The sequence below is a fragment of the Pseudopodoces humilis genome, chromosome 5 (genome assembly GCF_049639895.1).
Source record: "Pseudopodoces humilis isolate 2021_Gansu_Grassland_sample_001 chromosome 5, ASM4963989v1, whole genome shotgun sequence".
NCBI classification, from domain to species: Eukaryota; Metazoa; Chordata; class Aves; order Passeriformes; family Paridae; genus Pseudopodoces; species Pseudopodoces humilis.
This window is the reverse complement of record NC_142204.1, coordinates 60,822,566-60,843,989: the sequence shown is the minus strand read 5'-3', so window position 1 is coordinate 60,843,989 and position 21,424 is coordinate 60,822,566. Positions and strand designations below refer to the sequence as shown.

Sequence of the window (21,424 nt, the reverse complement as noted above, 5' to 3'; positions counted from 1 at the left end):
TTTCTCTCTCACTTGTATATTTAGGATCTTTATGACAAATTTCCAAACAAACTTGAGATAAGCAAGTGACGTGATCTAGCTGGACACAAGTAACAAGATTTCGGAGCTGCGATTTAAAATACTATCTGTGTTTTTTAATAAGGTGACAGATGAATTTAAATCCTGTTTCATTCATCACCTCTTTCTTCTTTCTACACAGCTGAGGGTAAACCCAGCAGAGATAAATGTCTACTGCTTTCCTTCTCAGAACATTTTACTTTGCTGGTATAACAGCCTGGGCGCTGAGCTCATTTGCAAACCCTACCAAATTGGCCATCTTACACTGTGAGTCTGACTTCTGGAAGCTGAATACATGGGGGTCTGAAGTTTTGTTGGCTTGTACCATTGATGACAAGGCAGTAAAACCTGTGAAGGATCCTTTGACTCACAAAAAGCTCATACAGCATGCAATCATACTGATTTCATCTGGAATTGTTCTTGTTGTTTTGGTTCATTTGGTCATTTATTCCCAGCTGAGATGGGAATTCCCTCCTGGATGGTGCCCTGAGAGTAAGAACTCTGTCTTGGATGCAAAGCTTCCTGGTACAGCCCCACATGGCTAATGCTGGCCAAGGTGACGCTGATAATCTTTCTGGGTAGTTTGCTTTCAGCTTCATAGGAGACACTGGAATTTGAAACTATCACCATCAAATCAAGCCAGTAAAGGGTAATAAAGCCGCAAACACCCTTGCTGGCCATGGGCTGGTGTGTCCTGGCTAGCTGGGGGCACCCAGCATAGTGACCTGCAGTGGGTAGAGCTCTGCCTCTAAAACTATTAGAGGTGGGTTTCCATATCTGCACCCCACAGCAGCTCTCCCTGCCAAAGGGGAAATCACAGAACCAGGTTAATTGAGAGATGGCATGAGTGACATAAAGCCTTGGGGGAATTGCAGGGGCTAATTGAAAGAGCTCTGAATTGTGAACACACCTACAATTGATTAAAATGAGCTGTAAAACAAAAGATAGAGGGTTGTCAGAACAAAGCCAACATTAATTCTGGCAGCAATAATTGATTATGGCAGCAAACATTAGACATTCAAATAATGAGTGTCTGTTTGAGCAAATGAAAAGAAATGTGAATATGAGCTCCCCAAAACAATACAGAACTGTTTGGCAACAATAAAAATAATTTTTTATTATCTACCAGTATGGCCCCTTGGCACATTGAGTAAGATCTAAACAGAAATTAAATAAACCACCTTCTGTTGACAGCACACAGACTGCTACTTCTCAAGAAATGAGTGATAACATAACCCTTAGAGATCAATAGAAAGAAGCCAAGAATTTCTAAATGAGTTTTTCACTCCTCCTTAGCAGGAATCAGAAGAAAGATCATAGCAGGTTAATTCTAATATAGCAAACTACTTTTGAGAAACTTGGCATAAGGAACCAAGCCAGAAGGAAAAACATCTAACAGGGAAGACAATTATGTATAAAAATCCAATTATCACAATTAGCTAGTTATACTGATTGGTCTATTACGAAATTTTCAGTGCAGAGCTCTATTTCCAGGGGAGCTGGATGTGAGACTATGTAGGAGTACTGAAAATTATTTCATGGGTTAGATTTTTGTAATGAGGTAAACAACACACAATTACACAGCGTTGCATATTGGGTTATTCTTCTGGGACTAATCTGGCTTTCATGACAGCAGTGGCAGTTTGATCAAACCTTTAAAAGAAAGCACATAGCTGCATTTATACACTTCCTTTCAATTAAGAACAAAACAAACCTTAGTACTAGACCTGAGAAGCAACAATACAAAAATAAATCTGTGATTACAATGCATAATCTTACATCTGGTCATAAAGATCTCTTTTTATTTTAGCTATAATTGCTACTAATTAGCAGAATTCCCTATATCTCTTTCCTGTTCTATTATTTTTTTTGTCTGCAAAGTATCCAAGTTATACAAAAGAATATACTCCTTCTGGTTAAACATTTTTTAAAAGCCTGAAAAACCAGGTTTTTTCAATGGTCCTGTTGCTGTGACCTCAAATAAATCTTCTTGTGCCCCAGAAAGCCAACCTTTCCCCATCTCTTACCCAGGGCAGTACAGAAGAAACAAATGGGAGCTGCTGGACGCTGCGAACTGAGTCTTAAAAAAGAAAATGTACAAGTAAGACATTGTGAATTTACACGCTTCCCAGCACACTGACAATTTACTACCTTTCATTACAGCTGCAATTTCTTGAATACATCCTGCTTGTGTCTTTCCCTCTCTCTTTTGGTTGCTTTGTTCTTTACCTGCAGAGCACAGCTGTGCTGTTTAATGCTCTTCTAATACTGTGGGCAGCTTTCTGCCACCTCCCTTTTCTTTGCCACAGCCACATTATGCTCCACAGAAACCTGCAGTATGTGCCTTTATCAGACTCCCAGCCCTCTGGAGTACCTTGTTGAAGTAGAGAGAGGAGCCAGATGAGATGACCCCACAGCCCTCCTCAGGCTTCACAATCTCTCCCCCAATAACTTCCTGCCACTCTGTCTTCAGGGTATCTGCATTCTCAAAATCAGACATGATGGTTGAAGAGAGGGGATTTTCAGGCTGACATTCAGTGCCCCGAAACCCTGAATCACACCTGGAAGGAAGCATAAGCATAACAAGTTTTAAGGACTTTGACACTAAAAATTAGTTATGGTAGCATGCTGACCTTATGAAATTCAATTTATTATAATAGCAAATATATTTATTATATAATAAATTTATTATAATTAACAAATCATTCTGGGACTGCAGTTTTGTATTGTGGAAACAAGCCAAAATAACTACTGTCTGCTAATGCTGCTTGAATGGTCAGCTCCTCAAAGTGCTTTTGTTTTTCTAATGTTTAGTCCAAAAATAAGAACAACAGCCAAGAAAAGGGAAGTATGGAAAACAGTAGGGTACATGAAGATCAGGAGAGCATTGTTAAGAGGGACTGACAAATGCTTCATACCTGCAAACACCGTGGTCACACCAGCCATGCCCACTGCACATGTTGGGACACTGCTGGCCGATGTAGATGTTGTCCAAGGCCCACTCATCCTGGGCTGTGTAGTAGCACTGACTCCAGCGGAAACGTGTGGCACTGGACCTTAAAATCAACAACAATGCATTCATTTTCGATTCCTTACAGAATGGCAGGAAAAGAGGTAAAATGTAACAAAAAAAAAAAAAGTGAAGTTAGTATCCCAATCACAGCCTAGGCTGCAAAAGCTGGACCAGTCAAAGACAGATTCTTGCAAATTAACTTTCTAGATGATGCCACTCACTGCACAGGGCTATATAATGGACTTTCCAGTGATTGATGACTGATGACAGTTATATTTCTGAGGAAAAGCACATTGCTTTTGGGGGTTTTGAGCATTATTTTAAAGCAAGCCTAGATATGAATATTACTGGATTTTTATTGTGTTATAGTTGCATAATTGGAAAGGTGAATCTAGGGCATGACTTTGTTTTTTATGTTTTTGGTCACAGTTAACAGGTCATAAACTGTCCTGACATTTATTATGTAAAAAATTATTAAAGTTCTTGAGTGTAAGTGAATACCAACTATTTCCATTCAACAATAGTTGACTCTTTTTCTTGTATGTAATTTTTTTTTTGTCAGGATGATTCTAAACTAGATCATGCTCACATATCACTAGTGACACTGAGAGCACAAGTTTTGACAAAGGTCCTGTTTCATTGCACCTATCTTTTTTCCACACTGCAAACAGCTGGCTCTTGGCCACCAACCCAAAATGTGTAACACCCAAGGTTCATGGTGGGGAATCATCAAATTAAATTCCTTGCCTAACTAAACTCTGGATATTTGTAATATTCTTCAAGCACAAAACTTTGCTTTAGCTTCTCCTTTCTAAATAGTTTTATCTTCAACAGCTTGTTTTTCTTTATAATAGTGAAGTCAGCTAATATTATCCATTAAAAACTCTTCCTGTTGGGCCTTTAGGTGATTGTCCAGTGGAACATTGACATTTTCCATGGGAGTGACTCCTGCTACCCAAACCCAGCCTGACACCCACCACCCTCAAAAACCAAGGCTGGAGAAGAAAGTGAATCACGACAAAAGCAATCTTTGTTATCATCAAGCCTTTTCAAGCTGCCCTGCCAAACTGGGCACTCCAACAGGTCACAGACACTGGCTGGTGGCCACTCCCAAAGGGAGGACACAGAGACTCTCCACTTGTGTCAGAATGAGATTAAGAAAAATGCATTGCGTGTGAAGTGAAACAAAGGTGGGAAATTGCTCATCATGAAGGAGCGAAAGGAGCTGTGCTGGCTGCACAACGGGTCTGGGTAAAAAGGGGTGGTGGTGGCAGTGTGGGCACTGAGGCTGGATTGCACTGTTGTGGAGGGGTAGGACACAGAAAGCATGGGACAGGCCTATGTCTGGCCAAGGGCTGGCTGGGAGTGCTGAGGATGAGAAGCAGGTGGTTCCTATTAGAAGCTTCTTTTCTAGCTTGTTTCTGAGCCATATGGTTACTTAATGATGGCACAGGATATAATGCTGTTACTCTACTTTGAGATACAAAGCCCTTTCCCCACCCCCAATAATATATGTAGAATAAGACTTATTAAAATGAATATTGTAAAGGTGGCTGAGCCACCTGCTCACACGTATGGAAGTGAAAAAACGAATACAGCGGGCCTGTGCATCTGAAGTGGACAGAGTGTCAGAGCAATTAGCCACTCTGGCACATATGAGAAGTTTGGTACATGTGTGGATAAATTTTTAAAATATCAGTTTGGAATTTCTTTAAAAAACAAGTGAAGCTGCCCAAGGGCTTTATTTTTAATTGAAACGACCCTTGTTGCCTGTTTTAAGTATCTGTTTGATATTGCAAATACTGTGAGCATTTTTACAGCACTCAGAGTTAATCTGCAGGGGCAAATCTGCTGATTAAATAGTCCCTCAGGATATAATGTATTGATGGGTTACATTACAAGAGCTATGAATTATCCATTAAAAGTGTACAATGCCAGTAATCAGCACACGAAGGACTTCCTAAGCTTGTGTAGGCACAATGGGCAGTCAATATTGACTGCAATTATTTACTATTTATTTTTGGAGTGCTCTGAAGTCAGCACATCACTTTGGTGCTGAGGTTCATGTTCGCATCAATGGCACCACAGAGAGCCCTCACAGAGGCTGTAGGCTCTGGAAAGAGCTGTAATGACTGGTGTTAACTCTAATGTGTGCTGGGGAAAATGACAATACTGAAACCAGAGAATGGTGTTAGAGCAGGCAAACACTCCCCCTGTGAAATCACAGCACAGTAAAGCTATCATGTTATTTTCCCAGGTAACAGGAGGAAGACCACTGTGTTTGGGCATCTCTGTTTTTCATCAGGGAGGGTGTATGGGTGTAGTTGGTGTATGAGACCCTGCAGCCCCAGGGTATTCACAGCAAACTGGGGGAGATTTACAGTGATACAGAGGCAATTTTTCATGCCATGGAAGTCTCATGGTGCCCAACAAGTGGTGGTGCCCCCCAAAGAGAGCTTGGTGCGGCATTGGTGGCGTTGCCTCGGCCGCTCGCTGGCTGCTGGCAGGCGCAAATGACCCTGAAGGGTGGCTGTGCAGGGCTGGTCCTGGGCACAGGGCTCACACCTGACCTACACTAGCAGTGGGGAGAGCCCAGGCCTGAGCAGTGACAGAGGACACCTCTGTGCCCAGGGGAGCAGCACACCTGAGCCCCAGCTGAGGAGATCCCTGTGCAGCTCTGCTTTGGGGCTGTTGCCAGGGCTGGGCGTGCACCGCAAGGCACAGAGCTGCACCGGAGCTGACAGCCCTTTGCTGGGGATCCTGTGGGTTTCACCTGACCAAAATGTTTCCCTGGAGAGCCTCATGGTCCCATTCCTGCTGCAGGGGACTGCCACCCTGCCGGGCACAGAGCACCATCTGCCTCCTCGCGTTCCGGATGTTGGCTGCATGTCAAGATAAGGGTGCTCTCAGCTCCTTAGCTGAGTACTGGGTACTTAGAAGTGCCCAGACGAATGCAGCGATTGCAGGAGGTTTGTTTCCCTCATTTGAGGGGAGGGGGGGAAAGAAGGAGGCTCATTACCACATGGAGATGAACATGTGGCCCAAATGGAGGCGTGTACAGCAGCTGGAGGCTGGGGACAGTCCCCAGGGAGCCACATCCCAGCAGGTAGGATTTAGTTTATCTGCAGACGGACAGCCCTGCCCTGGGGACAGCACAGCCCTGCCCTGGGACAGCACAGCCCTGCCTTGGGGGACAGCACAGCCCTGCCTTGGGGACAGCACAGCCCTGCCTTGGGGACAGCACAGCTCTGCCTTGGGGGACAGCACAGCTCTGCCATGGGGACAGCACAGCCCTGCCCTGGGGACAGCACAGCTCTGACATGGGGACAGCACAGCCCTGCCTTGGGGACAGCACAGCTCTGCCTTGGGGGACAGCACAGCCCTGCCATGGGGACAGCACAGCTCTGCCTTGGGGGACAGCACAGCTCTGCCATGGGGACAGCACAGCTCTGCCTTGGGGGACAGCACAGCCCTGCCTTGGGGACAGCACAGCTCTGACATGGGGACAGCACAGCCCTGCCCTGGGGACAGCACAGCTCTGCCCTGGGGACAGCACAGCCCTGCCTTGGGGACAGCACAGCTCTGACATGGGGACAGCACAGCTCTGCCCTGGCGACACCTTTGCCACCACGGGAATCCCTTTGCCCCAAGCCATAGGGGACAAGGGGCTGCCCTCACTGCCCCACCCAGGCTGCTGCCAGGGGTCCTGTGGGAAGCAGTGCCACTGTCACAGGCTGTGGGCAGGCAAAACTCTATGCATTCAGATTCCTCCCTGGGTGAGGGATAATGTGTGTGAGGCTGAATTGACAATTGCAAAAGCAATGCTGCTGAAAAAGCAGTCCTGCTTCTGTTTTTGAAAGCTTTCCAAGGCTGCTCTGCATCTCAAGGTAACAACAGTTTAAGAGGATTATGCTGTTAAAAATGGTAATCAACCATTTAAAAAAGCCATGTTAATTAAGAAAAGAGAATAAGGAGATGAGTGTCAGCTGCATTCTCAGTGATAAAACATTGGTTTTCTGGACAGTCACCATTTGGACATTATTGAAATGGGAAGTGCAGCACTGAGGAGCTATGAAAGAAGAATAAACTTCCCTAGTTCTTCATAGCTTCTCCTTTTTTTTTTATTTTTTTTTTTTTTTTAATGCTAGTGGAAAGTAATCTGTCTCTCTAATGACATTATATCTAAGTCAGGTTGATGTCAAATAAAAGTCATTTTTGTTGTGTGACATTTTACATAAGCATAAGGAAATCATGTCCCAGAAGTACTGCGAGTGAAATGATGTTCTGTTATAAAATTTTTCTGATATGCGAGTTAAAATAAAATCATTGCCTTCCCTCCTGATATTAAAAGCCTTAATGATCTAATGCAAATTTGTGGCTGATAAAATTATATTTGCTACCTTCTGAGTTACCATAATTACATTTACCCAATTATCCTGAAGCTCTCATTCAGTCATTAGGTGTTGATTTGTTTATGAAGTCAGCAACTGACAGCTGCTTGTATCTCATTAAAGCCTGTTCATATGTAAATGCCTTGCATAAAACTGAAATTAATTTTCATCAGTGTTAGAAATGTTCAGTTCAAGTACAATACAATTTCAGCAAGCAGGTGCTTACATTTCATTTCTTCAATACAAGTCTCATTCTTGCAGCAGATTTTCTACCATCCCAAACCTCACATAACAGGGGGACTTTGTAAACTCATGCTTGCTAGATGCAGAACATCTACAGATCTGCAGAAATACCAGCACACCCAGGAAGTTTTACAAGAGAAATAGGTGCTGTTATGAACAATTTTCCAGCTGCCTGAGCACAGTGCAGCAGCCTGACACCACCCACACACCCAAGGTGCAACCCTCAGCTGAGAGCTGTGCATCCAGGGATAAAAGCTCCAGCAACCACAGCAGGGCTGCGCAGGGGTGTGAGGGCATGCCGAGGCCAGCAAGGGCCAGAACAAGGCTAATGAGACATTCCCAAGTCCTCGCTCAGGTGGTTTGTCTCCCTGGCTCTGAATTTGGCAGGCTTTGTCTTGTGCACTTGAAACAGAAGGAAGGTCCAGAGATCTCTCCCCCTCACCCCAGTTTTGGGAAGGCAGACCTGGCTCTCTGCCTTTGCACTGTTCTTCCTGGCCATCACTAAGGTTTTGCCTCTGCGTGGTGGATGCAGGTGGGGAAGGGATAGGAGAAGGAGGGAGAGAGAAGCCGTGCAGAACACACTCACTGCCAGCCCCTGGAACAGCGCTCTCTGTGTGGCTGGGCTGGCGGCGGAGAGCTGCACGCCAAATTGTCACCAATAGTGCCCAGGCTTTGGAAACACAGAAACTTGATCTCTGATCACAAACCTGCTCTAAAAACCTGTGAAAAATCCCCTTCCAATCTCAACCCAAGGATGCTGTTGAGCCCTTAGCCTGCTCCTAGCCAGTGGAAAGGAGCATTAGAAAGAGGGAAATCAGTGAGAGACAGATGCGTGTGGTGTGCTGGATTGCGTTTGGTTGGGAACACGCAGCCAGCCTTCCTCTTCACCCTGATAACACAACGTAGAAAATGTGTTCTATGAAGAGCAAAGAGATTTTCTGTGGTAATTTGTAACTTAATTACAAACAAAACTCTGCTAACAGATAGGAATCCCTTCAGATACCAGAGTGTGAAATATTTATGATTTGTGCACAGCATAGAACAGGAACCCGGCTATTACTTTATCATAATTTCTCCCTACAGTCTCCTAAATTAAAATGGAATTATATGCTTCTGTCACCTCATATGCAGAGGAAAATTAGTAGTAGATCCTAAAGAAAAAGAGGGCCACAACACTGGTATCTTCATCAAATACACAGTGTATAATAACTTTGAGTACAGTAAATATTTTATAAATTAGGAATAACAGCCTACTTTAGGTTGCAACCCACAAAGTTGTAGATGCTTTTTAAACTCCTAAGTGCCCAAGATTTTGCAGATGGTGGAACATAATGGCATGTAAGATTTAGTGCATTTATAATCTAACTACAAAGCAGTTACTTGTGGACTTATTTGCACCATTTGGAATTATCTGATATGATATGTTCTAAGGATTCAATATTTGCCTTTGATGTTTTGCCTAGAAATAGGAGATTCTGAATATTGGCAGTGCTGTAAAAAGGGCCAGTGTGTTGAAAGAAGGTATCATTGTGGTGTGATTGATGGAAATAGGCTGTGCTGAGGCCATGCAGAGTGCAAAAAAATGATGATGAAAGATGGGGAAATACAATGATGACTTAATCTGAGCAAGCTCTCATTGCAATTGCTGTGATGGATTCAGGTCAAACATAATCAAAATGTAACTCTAATTGTGGTAATTAAATTCTCAAATGAAGGATGCCCTGAAGATTTTTGGGATTTATGACAACTTTTTATTTGTATGTTATAATAAAGATTTAAAAATAAACAATGACAGAAACAATTTAGTTAATAAATACAAATTTTAGGGGAGGAAAATCAAGTTTGATTACAACAAGATGAATAGGCTTTCTGTTAATTTTTGTTTCTCTTTTTTTTGCAGGAGAGAATGTTATTTTTTAAGACATGCTATAAAAAGAAATAAGACTTAAAAAATTCCCAGAAATGAATCATTAGTTATTGTTTATACAAGGCTTTGGTCTGAAGATAAAAACAATAAGGAATGTGCAAAATAAAAATTAACAATCCAAATAAAGCCTTCCTTCAATAGGGCATTTATAGACAAGTGCCACTATTTTTGAAAAGTATGAACTTTATTAGGCAAGTCAGAGTATGTATTAAAAACAATCCTAAACAATAGTTTCTGTTGACTTCACCAACATTTCATTTTCTAATTATGTAAGGAATGCATTTTCTGGGAAATACCTGGGTCTGGATCAGCCCTGGTACCCCACCTATTGGCTTGAGTATGACCTGCAGAGGACTAGATCTTTGTCACAGCAATTGCTGTGATAAATTGTCTGCACAACACCCCCCTCGCCTGCTCCCCCTCGCCCCCCAAAATAATTTAAAGATAGGACATAAATGCTTACCAAGTCTTCTGTGGTAGAAGAACGGTTATTCTCCTCCACTGAGTGAATTCACTGGAGTGGTAAATACTTGCTGATGTAAACTCCTGACAGCTTGGCATACTGGGAAGACATTCCTTAAAATAAAACATTTAAAAATCAGATTTAATGTTAAGGAATAATTGGGAACAGATACAAGGTCAAACATTCACAGAACCAGGAGCTTGTCTGGGTTCAGATGTTGGAGTGAAAGACCCAGAAGAGAAAAATCCTGGCATGATGTAGAGAAATTTCTCTGTAAACTAGTAGTACAAGTGAGGATGGAAGAAAGCCATATGAATCTATTTAATGAGTTTAGCATTCATGACTGGTAATGTTTTGCTTTCCTCCACGAGGAATGTCTATCTCTTTGTTTTTTACTATCTTCACCCCACCATGGACTATGAAGAAAGGCTACAAGATCCATATGAAATAAGTCTATGGAAGTGACCTCCAGACTATCATAAAGGCCATTTTAGAAACCTACTTGTGTGGCTTTGCCTGTGCATGCTGGCTGGCCCCACACCCTCCACCTGCAATGGGGAGCAGCAGTAGGAACAAACAGAGCCACACCAGAGGGCCCAACCACAGCCTACTAAAGTTGTGTCCATAGGCCCTTCCCAAGCTCTGCAGCTGTGTTAGCTTTGACACCTACAGCAAGAGGTGTAAATTCTTCCCTACTGCTTCTAGGACTATTTCTGCATTTAGTTCAGATTCCTGTTGAGGTCTGTTTCCCAAATTCTATCTCTTTTTTTTTGATTCAGAAAATATGATCATTGTCACATCTTTTTAATACTAAATATCAATGAAGTCCATTATTCCAGAGTCTTACTGTTTTCTGTGTTACTTCATTTTTTGCAATATTCCACTAATTTAATTATATTTTTCCAGAACAGCACCCAAGAAATTGCCCTATGAGGTATTAATAAAGTGCTTGGAAGTTACTACCAACCTGCATGATCCTCTTCTAGCTACCAATCCAGAGTCCCTTCTGCCCCTTCCTGCACAGCTTCTCCTGACCATCCCCACATGCCCAAGAGTATTTTGCTGGTCACTGCTGTGCTCACCCCCAAGAAGGCAAGAGAACAGACACCTGCTCATGCAAACAGCCGACTTTAACTGTTCTGAAACTGATAATAAAGCAGTGACTCTACAGAAGTTATGGCAATTAAGAATATTCATTCTTATACAATTATACAGTAATAGTTATGAATTAAATATGAAGAAAGGGAGAATATATTATTTTACAGAGAAATTTATAGCTCAAATATCTTAGAGTATTAAATGAAGATCTGAGACCTTGTTTTGTTTTTTTAGTAGGTTTTCTAAAGGCTTAGTTCCCTATCTAGCAATTTTCAAACATTTTTTCTTGATTCATCTCCCCTAAATGATTGCAGAAAACAGGATCTGATCAGTGCTCGCAAAGCAAACAAAATTTTCAAACATTTTAATTAATTAGTGTTTTGTTTATTTGCCAGATTATGTCCTTGAAATATACTACAAATACTCTTTTATCACAGCAACATGGGTGGTGTGAGAAAAATAATTTGGCTGCATGTTCTCTCTGAACTCAGCCCTACTGAGCAAGGAAAGGAGCACTGAAATCTGAAGGCAACGTATCTTCCACTGATGGCAAGCACAAACCCCAAACACCCACTGCTAGGAACTATTCTTGGACACCATGATGATGCCTGCTAGGTATAAAATACATGAACAGTGTTTGAAATAAATGACTTATAGCTTTCCTCTGGATTCTGTTTAAGGTAAGAAATCATTATTTGGATTTCCAGAGTTTAAAAATTCATTTATTGCCATTTCTTTATTATGCCCACCAAAGTAAATGTGGCAAAACACAACATGGCAAGGGTAACCAGCAAAGCTTTGATTGCTCATAGAAGGTTTGGAACTTGACACAGAAATCCTTTGGTGAGCCTGCAGAGCAGGCAGTGAAAAGGCCGTAGGACAAGTTCCCTGACACCTGTGAACCTGCTCAGAGGCAGCCAGAGGACCTTGGTGAGCTCACCCGAGGCCAGGGAAAGTCCAGCTTTCAATCTAAGAGGGAAAATAAGAGCATGAACTATGGCCAAATGTGCTGCTCACATTTGTGCTGAGGCAGCACTGAGCCACCTGGGGGAAGAGCAGCCAACGCTGCTATTTGCACTTGGAGCAGAGCAGGGGAAACAGCCGGTCATTACAGCCCTGGACTGTGTTTGAACCAGGGGTGGGAGATGAAAGGCTCTACATTACAATCCCCTGAAGGAATGTGCTTTCCATTTACGAAATGGCTGCGCACAAGGGCAGAAAGAATTTCTATCCATTTAAATTCCAGGAAACAGTAGATGCATTTTGCTTAAAAAAAACAAAGCAATAGCACAGGAAAGATCTCAGCCATTGCCCTGTAGCTCTAACTGTGGGCCAGTTTTTTTCCCAGCATTGGTGCATTCCTGTCACAATTTTGTATTTCAGGCTTTCAGATACCTTTCTTCCAAATATTACGAGGAACAGTCTAAATACCTCTATTAGTAATTTTGACTGATTACAACTGAGCATTTATTTATTGGAAGGTGAAAAAGGAAACTGTCTTTGTTCAATGCCAAAAGTGTACTTCAGACTATCTTTATAAAAAGCAGAGTTTATGGAAGACAAAGGACCTCACCTCCTGAACAAGATGCCATGTGAGGCCATGGTTGGTGGAGTACTCCAGTTTCACCTGGTTGTCCATATGAGGGGTAAAGACCTGACCACAACCCATCACCAAGTTGAACTGGATCATATATGAAGCTCCAATCTGCATAGACTGGGTCTCCACGTAGCGCATGCTAGAGGCTAGCTTTGAATCTCCTGTGAAACTGAGAGATGTGAGGAAAAAATCAGGATGGTTCCCCAAAATAATTCGAAAAGAACATAATGAATGGTTCTGGGTTAAATACAGTGTTCTGTAGATTGGCATGTGGGATGAGACCATGCACAGGAGAATCTTTTTGCTGGTACTTCTGTAAATTACCAGGACAGCCTTGATGTATCCCCCAGAATGTGAAACACTGAATTATTCTGTTAGTTCTTACTATATGCTCTTTGTATTAAGGATCAAGCTAGGATCTAGCAAAGGGCAACATAAGGAAAAAACAACATAAATAAAGTTCATTCCTCTTGAGTGTCCATTGCCTAAGGTCATGCCACAGTCAGCAGTAATTTCATTCCAATACTGGATAGTTAAGATACTCTAAATCTAGTTTAAAATACTCTTATTACATAGACAGTTCATTTCATTGTTTTTCAAGTGATCCTATATGTAATTCATTCACTGACTCATAATTATATGTTTCAGAATTAATCTTCTATCCTTGGCTTCTTTTCTGTAGGATGTACTGATATAAGAGTTATATTTTCCAGTGGATTGGAGAACAATAGTAATGTTTGGAACACACATATACACATATGTGTTGCAAGGTACCCAGTTATCACATATATATTAATACAACCTGTAGTCTGAAATTCCAAGGTTACTTCACTTCAAATGCAGGTTTTTAGCCTATACACTATTCAAAATAAAAAGGAAACAACCAAATTCAAAACCTCAACTGTAACAGAGGCATAAGGAGGAAGTAATAACAACTTAAATTTGAATCCTGTTCACAAGCCTTCAAAACAGTATTTTAATGAAAGTTCACAAAGCATGAAAATTGCCTCCCTCTCTTCATTTGCGATGTTTACTTAGTGTCTTCAGAAGTACTGTAGTCCTTTCAGCTTCAATATTTTCTAAGACTATTCTCAAATGCGAACAATTTAGAAATGGGATTGGCTCCTTTTAAAGAAAATCACTGCAAATCATCATGAAAAAAAGATACATTCAATACAGTGGTGATGAAGAGAATAATCTTGTTCAAGGTTGCTCTTATGATTGAATAAGCTACCATTTATTATCTTAAGTAAGAAATCATAATCTTTAAATACAATACAGTAAAACATGTTAGCTTCTACTCCTGTAAAATTCAAGGTCACAACACAGTGAGTGGGAGGACAAGGAATACAAGCCAGTGTCACTTAGGACTCTTCTAAATTAATTCACTGACCTACATTCTTTTCTATAGAGTCCTTTCCAGAGAGCATTTAAGCCATAAATGTCAGCATCCTGCCTTAAAGCTTTAGGAGAAATTACTGAAAGCTGACATTAATTTTGTCATTATCAAATTTCTATTACTTGACATAAGTTAAGATCCAGCTTTCTACTCTCTGAGCTTACTTTTTGTGACTTGATTTCCTAAAGGATGATCCAGCTCTTGACATTCTATGAAATTTTTCACTTTGTCCTGTTGCTCAGCAGCCCAAAATGACTGTGGATGGACACTCGTTCACTGCAAGGGCACAAGGGCACTGTCATGGACAACTGGCAGTACAAGGCAGTAACCTGTTGTGGGAAACTGAACTGTTTGCCCTTCCAGTTGGTTTTGTCAGTGTTTTTCTTCTCAATAGGAATGATAATTTTAAGTTGAGCAGAGAATATAATGTACACTCATCAGCAGGCCAGCTGGCAAGCTATGGTTTGTGGCTTTGTGGTTAGATCTAAATGCATCTCAGAAGAACTTGACTGGATAATGTCTGAATTTATTTTCCTTCTAAACTTTATCTTGTATTTTATAAAATGACAAATATCTGGAAATTTAAAAGCTAAAGCTAAAAGTTTGATCTGACATGGGCTGAAGCCCTACTGGGAAATCTGTGCCAATACAACCAGGCTCTTCAGTTCTCAGTCAAACACGTGCAGTGTAATCAGCTGAAAGTTATGTGTAGCACTGCTTTGGAAGAGGATTTGGCATTGCACACAAAAACCTGGGCATAGCAGCACATCACAGTTACCTAAAGCTTATCTGAACAGAATAAAGGAATTGAAACTCAAGAATTTGACGAAACATCTGCCCAGAAGCTGTCTTCCCAAAATAATAGAAGACAAGTAAAGGACTTGTAGTGAAAAAAGGGGCAAAGAATTAAATGTTACATTTTGCTCTTGTCTTCACAAAAAATCCCTTTACTCAATACTACTAATTAAAATGAGGAAAAAAAAAAAGGTTTACACTCTAATGTTTTCTTTCTGGTACTATTCAGGTCATGATTAAAATATTTTAAATTTAATATTAATTTTAATTTAATAGCTTAGCCACTGGATATTGTACACATTATATTAAGTAAGTATATTAAGTAAGTTAAAAAGTCAAATCAGCTCTTTAAAATGCGTATTAAAGAAATGTGAAAAAGGAGGCTAGTGCTGACATGCAGACAATATGTGATGCTCTATAAGAAGTTCTTTGGAGGGAAGGAAATCACATTACAGGTATGCAAAGTCCCTTATCATCTACATTTTGCCTCCAGCTGAACACAAGTAAGATTAAAGTTGTGGGTCCACCTTACTTGTCACTTCTTTGCTCTCCGGATCTCTCATGTACGTGGTTAGGGGTATGCTCTTTTGCTGGAATAGCAAATGTTTTCTTTGTTCTGGCAGCCACACAGCTGGAATACCTTTCTGGATTTTGTGAAAGATGAAGTAATGTCCCTGGCGTAACAATAATTAACTAAAAAATCTTCAGAAATGAGAATGCAGAGGCTTCACTTTTGTATAAATTTGTTGCTGTGAGTGGGTTTCTGGCACGTGTATAATTAGACCAGCGGAGGCAGGAACACAATACCCATAGGTGCCCTCAGAACAATCACTCTCCCTCCAAGCACTGCCAGCTAATTGGTACTTCTGGGAATGGTATCACAGTCAATGTCAGCCCAACCTGCATTGCTCCAAACTGCTCTGAGACCCCCAGAGTTACCATATTTTCAAGCTTTTTACTTTTAGGAATACTGAAAAGCCACATGGATACAGCTTGTTTTGTAAAGCTGCATTGACTGAAAATATTGACATAATGGCCCAACGCTCGCACCAGACACAGCTTTGCTTCCATCAAAAGCAGGGGATGTTTGTGCCTTTTTGCATTGCATCATACCTACTTTGCTACATAATTCCTAAATGTATTAACATCATTAATATAATCAAGTTGATTACCTGAAAGAAACTTTCTGCATGTTACACAGAGTAACAATTACTCTAAACAACAAAACATTTAAGACACTGGTAAACTAGCAAGCTGATGTAGGACCACTGTATTGCTCCATAAAGATAGCTCATGGCAAGGCAGGTTTACAGCCTTCCCCCTGGCTTCAACAGGGACAGTGAGACACTCTATCTTTTGCTACACTGAGTTGAATAGTAATGATCTATACATATATAAACATATATAAACATATATAAACATTTATATATACATATACTTATATATATATGCATACATAAATATAAATATAAATATAAATATAAATATAAATATAAATATAAATATAAATATAAATATAAATATAAATATAAATATAAATGTAAATATAAATATAAATAAATATGAAGTGTTAAGCATCCTTATCAATATTTAAATGAATTTCAGCAAGTGGATGTATATAGCCTGTAATACCGTAGAGGTATTTGGGTCAAAACTTTTGCCTGAATATGAGCATTTTGGAGAAGTGATGAATTAATGTAGATCATCAAACACTTCATTTTAAAGTTTTCCATTGTCCTTTCAGTACAGTCAATACACTTGATGTAATAAACTTAAGGATCCATTCTGAAACCAAATGATGATGATGACAATCAAATAAAATTACTTTTCAGACATAGACCATGAAAATACCCAAAAAATCACTTTTGATAGAAATACATGTTTATCAACAAACTTTTTTTTTTTTGTTTTTTAATAAAGCCAGGTACAGAAAAGAATAGCCTGCCTCCTAAAAAAAAAAGAAAATTAAAAATCCCCTCCTCAGGTTTTTCCAGTTCTAAGGATAAATGTTTCAGATTTACAGGTTCTAAAGCAGAAGTGGAGGCCTAACAGACAATTAAAAGCAATTTGGTGAAAATGGGCCCGGGGATGACACCCTCTAAAATGATTAATAGTGTATTATTTCCCATAGTTGTACTAATGAAAAAGCTGTTGTCAGACTGTTCTCAGGAGGATGGTGTCAGTGCTACTGCAAGATCTGGTCACGAGTTAGAAAGTCGTGAGTTAGAAAATGAGAACCAAATGGACTCACAGCTGGGAAAACCCAACAATAATTAATTTAACTAGCAACCATTTGTACAGACTTTGTGTAAGGTTAAAAATTTCCCCTGAGAGAAGCAAGGTCAATGAAGGATAGAGTTCATGTTTTCCAGTGATAATGAAAAATACTTAGACATAAATAGTGAGGAAGGCTTTGATTCTTTATTTGATGCATGGAAAGTTCCATGTTTCTACTATGACTGAACACTACAAATCCAAGTCCATCTCCATATGGAATGGAGAATTTAGCTTAGCATTTATTATTTTGATTCTGATTTAGAGTAATGGGAGGAAAAGAGAAGAACCTCTGCTATCTTATCTGCCCTCCTCCCCATTATAAACTGGTCTTAAAAGTACAGAAGGAAAATAGTGTCATTAAAAGGCTTTCATTCCAGATCTTTGATGAGGAAGATGCAAACAGTTTGAGCCCTAACATGTTGTTTCATTTTAATGAGCAGAGAGTGCCTTCCTTGTCCTTATTAAAGTGGTTAATGGTGCTTCTACTGCCTCATTATCAGTGCTAGGACACATTTGGTGTTGTTCCTACTGCTAAGCCAACTCCTTTTAGTTTGACAGATGATCAGAAAGTCAAATCAGATTGCTCAGAGACACTTGTTAATAAAATTCCAACAGTGTTTCTCTGAGTGTCCATGGGGACTCTAAAATTATTTTATTTTCTTCAGGTTTTCTATAATTACTGTGATTGTACTTTCTCCAAAGAAATATATCTATGCCAATTAAAACTATACTGGGTTTACAGGTTGATCAGACTAGCATGCAACTGTTATTTGGTTTTAATCAAAACACACAGATTAAATTGAGCTCCCCTTGTATTAATTCCAAATGTTACACTCAAGTGCTCCAGATTTTTTTTTATGAAGCATGTTAATGTTTTAGTAAAAAGAGCTTATTTTTATGCAATCCTAACATTTTTTCCCTTGTTTTGCTTCTTTTGCCTTTATTTCCTTTGAGAGGTGTGAAGTTTTCTTGCTTTTGTTTCTAAATACACAGCACATTTGAGGCCTCATTGCAATATGTTATGATGCTGATCACAGTGCAAATGCCTAAGTGTATGTAATACCAGACAAAGCAACTACAAATGGATAATGTCATTCTGCCTATATTCTGCTGCCTTTACTTTCTGGATTACAATATAATGGCTATGTACACAGATCTCAGCATCACTTACAAAATATTCAGAATCTGTACTTAAGAACTTATTTCATTACCTGCATACCCATATTATCCTGCCTGGATTTTAAGTGAAGATTATGGAACATTTCTGAATTTTTTTTTCAATTAGGATATTCTTTAAATATTTCATGGGAAAAGAGTGCTACATTCAATGTTCCCATCAAACATAAATCTGTGCCACGAAGTGAAAAACATACTACTAATTGCAATGAGATTAGTGACTGTATTTTTGTCCACAATGACAAAATAAAAAAAATGACAAAAAAGTGATCACATTATTATTCTAAATAGCTGCCAGATAAATGCATTTCCAGGAGTCACTTGATCATTAGAAGGATGAATAGACGAGAAAAACAGAAGCAGAACAGAAAAGAATACATGTTTCTCACCAGAGAGTCCAGTCATGCCCACAGTAGGGCTGAACATTTCCCAGGTAGAATCCTAGAGACTGTGTGACTTCAACCAGGTTGGTGAAGTCGAGACTGATGCTGTTGAAAAGCACAGAGGTCATGATGATTTCATCGATTGCCCACACATCTTCACCTTGAGAAGAGTGATATGGCTGCCACCATCTGAACTGAATGCCAACCTGCCTTGCATCTTCAGGCAGCTCCACTGAAATTATTCTGGAGAACAAAACAAAGTTATTATTGCCAGTTTTTGCAATAATTTTGTAATAATTCCGTGGGGATGTATTTTACGGTAATTTTTCCTGCCTGACCTAAAAATCATGGAGTAAATGCAGCCCACAAATACTGTAGCATCTGCTGGTATAGCTCTTAACAGGGACAGGGGAATTGTTAGTTCTCTGGACAATCAATTAATTTACTGCAAACTAGTCATGTGCAAAAGCCACCAGAAAGAGTTTCTACCAAATCTGCAGGTTTTGCTTCCACTGTGGAGTTCTCAGTAAATTTAAAGGTGTAAATTAAGAAAGGAATGATGAGCTGACAAGGATTTAAGAATTCCAATTTCCCTTTGTCAGACTCAGTGGGTTCTATCCTGATCAAAAGATACACATCTTGTAACAATCTGCACTATTTCCTGCATAGAATTGACATCATTCTAATGGTGCTCTTGTCCTAGAAGAACCCACCCCTGTAAATTGCCACAATAAGATGGGAAAAGTTCATCTTGTCAGACAGTGTGATTATGTGTAGTCTTTTTTGGCAGACACTCCTTTTTTATAGCTGCATAGAGATGCAACTGGAGGTGAGTCCCAGGTGCTTCTGGTATGCAAGGCCACCTGATTTGTCGTGGCAGCTATGTCAACACACCTAGAATTGACAAACTGCAAAGAAAATTAAGAGTAATATCTAATTTCCAGGAGCAATTTTCATACACTGCAGGAGGGAGTATGCATTAATTGCCACAGCAATGACACTTTCTTGAGAGCTCCATAAATCACTAAGACCATGGTACCCCACACAGCCATGTCAATTGTGAGACAGACTGGCAACAGGGACATTTGTCTCCATTGAGGTACAATTACTTGCTGGCTAAAGGGTTTTCAGCAAGCTCATCAAGTAGATGATATTTTTCTTTCTCTCTTAGAAGAAATGTGGATAAAATGATAAATCAGGTAAACTGGAAGCAACTTTTTATATTCTAGCACTAAGTTTTTGTCAGACTCAAGGCTTTCTAAGCTGCCTATTGTACTGTTTTGTTCTCTGCATATGAAAGAGTCTTGCACCTGTGGCACTCTTAGTGCAAAAAACACACTCTTAAAAATGCCTTGCTACAACATCCTTGTGGAGAGTAGATTTATAATACTGTTGTTTAGTGTCACATTCATTTTAAAGAAGAATAAATAAATCCATTAACCAGAAAAAATTCAAATAGCTTGGCTAAACAGGTGGGAAGCACTCAAAAAGTCCTGCCTTGCTTTTCTAGGAGCTGCTTCCTGCCATGCATTGACTGGAGAGGGAAGTGTGGAGGGACAGCCAGAGGTGATATGGCTGTGTCCCTGTGGCACGGGATAGCACAGTACTCTTTATGAATTGGTAGGTACATTTCTTTTACACTCAAATAAAGATGTTTGAATGACTCTATACTCTTCTAAGAGAAAGACCAAGCCCCACTGCTCTCTGGCACCTGACTAAACCACAAGGGTTTCTTTTCTATCAAGGATTCCCTCATAAGAAGCAACTCTATAACCTTTTGGGTTCATTTTTAAAGGCACAGATGACAAGAAATTGCTACTGATGCCAAAAGGAGCCATGTTTTTTTTCTGCCATGATTCAGGGGTGTGATCCTGAGGAAAACTGGTAGCCTGGCTAGGAGGAGCACTGTATCCAGTGGAAAGCACCTGGCTCTTGTGTGAGCTAATGCTCTGCCATAATCCAGGGCATATTTCTCTGCTGGTGGCTGCCTCTGATGCCTGTATCTTCCCTTTCACTCTTAACCCTCATAAGCTTGCCCACGTGGACACTAATTCTCACAGACAGAAATATACAGAAAATCCTAAATCATGATATACACCACAGACACACATATCAGATGATAAAATATTTAACACATGTTAAAATAAATTCCCCATCCCAGGGGATTAAGCTAACACAATTTAAAAATGTAGGTGTAAACCACCATGTATGGCACATATGTTAGTATGCAGAACCTGACTACACCTCCAGTTGTAACAACTCCTGTCTGGCTTTGATTTGCTGGAGATAGATGGAGAGGGAGGGGGATTCCTGCTAATGACTTTTCTGCTGCAGAGAAGAAAAGTGTTCCTACTTACATTACCAGCCACCATTAAATTTCTTAAAAACCAGCTGGGAGACCTTTGCTCTGATCTCATTCTTTCAAGCTATGCGCATACCTAATATTGAAAAGCCACCGCTGTTCTGCTCAGAAGAAAAATGCAGCTGTCAAATGTTAGCAGATTAAATGCACCTTTTCAGCAGAACATTAAATGTGTAATTATTTTTTGTATGACTGAAGATTAATTAAATTCATGGATACAGACTGATTGCCAAACTTTGCAGC

General features: G+C 40.1%; 1 protein-coding gene across 1 annotated transcript in view; it reads right to left on the bottom strand.

Moving 5' to 3' along the window:
• The window catches only part of RELN (reelin), a 271,094-nt gene that overhangs the window by 72,380 nt on the left and 177,290 nt on the right, over window positions 1–21,424 (bottom strand). Inside the window, exons 20-24 of the mRNA XM_014255169.2 lie at window positions 18,826–19,062; window positions 12,766–12,958; window positions 10,095–10,207; window positions 2,976–3,113; window positions 2,432–2,618 (exon numbers count right to left, since the gene is read on the bottom strand). Of these exons, the coding sequence (XP_014110644.2) occupies window positions 2,432–2,618; window positions 2,976–3,113; window positions 10,095–10,207; window positions 12,766–12,958; window positions 18,826–19,062 (868 nt within the window). The remainder of the gene's footprint in view (window positions 1–2,431; window positions 2,619–2,975; window positions 3,114–10,094; window positions 10,208–12,765; window positions 12,959–18,825; window positions 19,063–21,424) is intronic.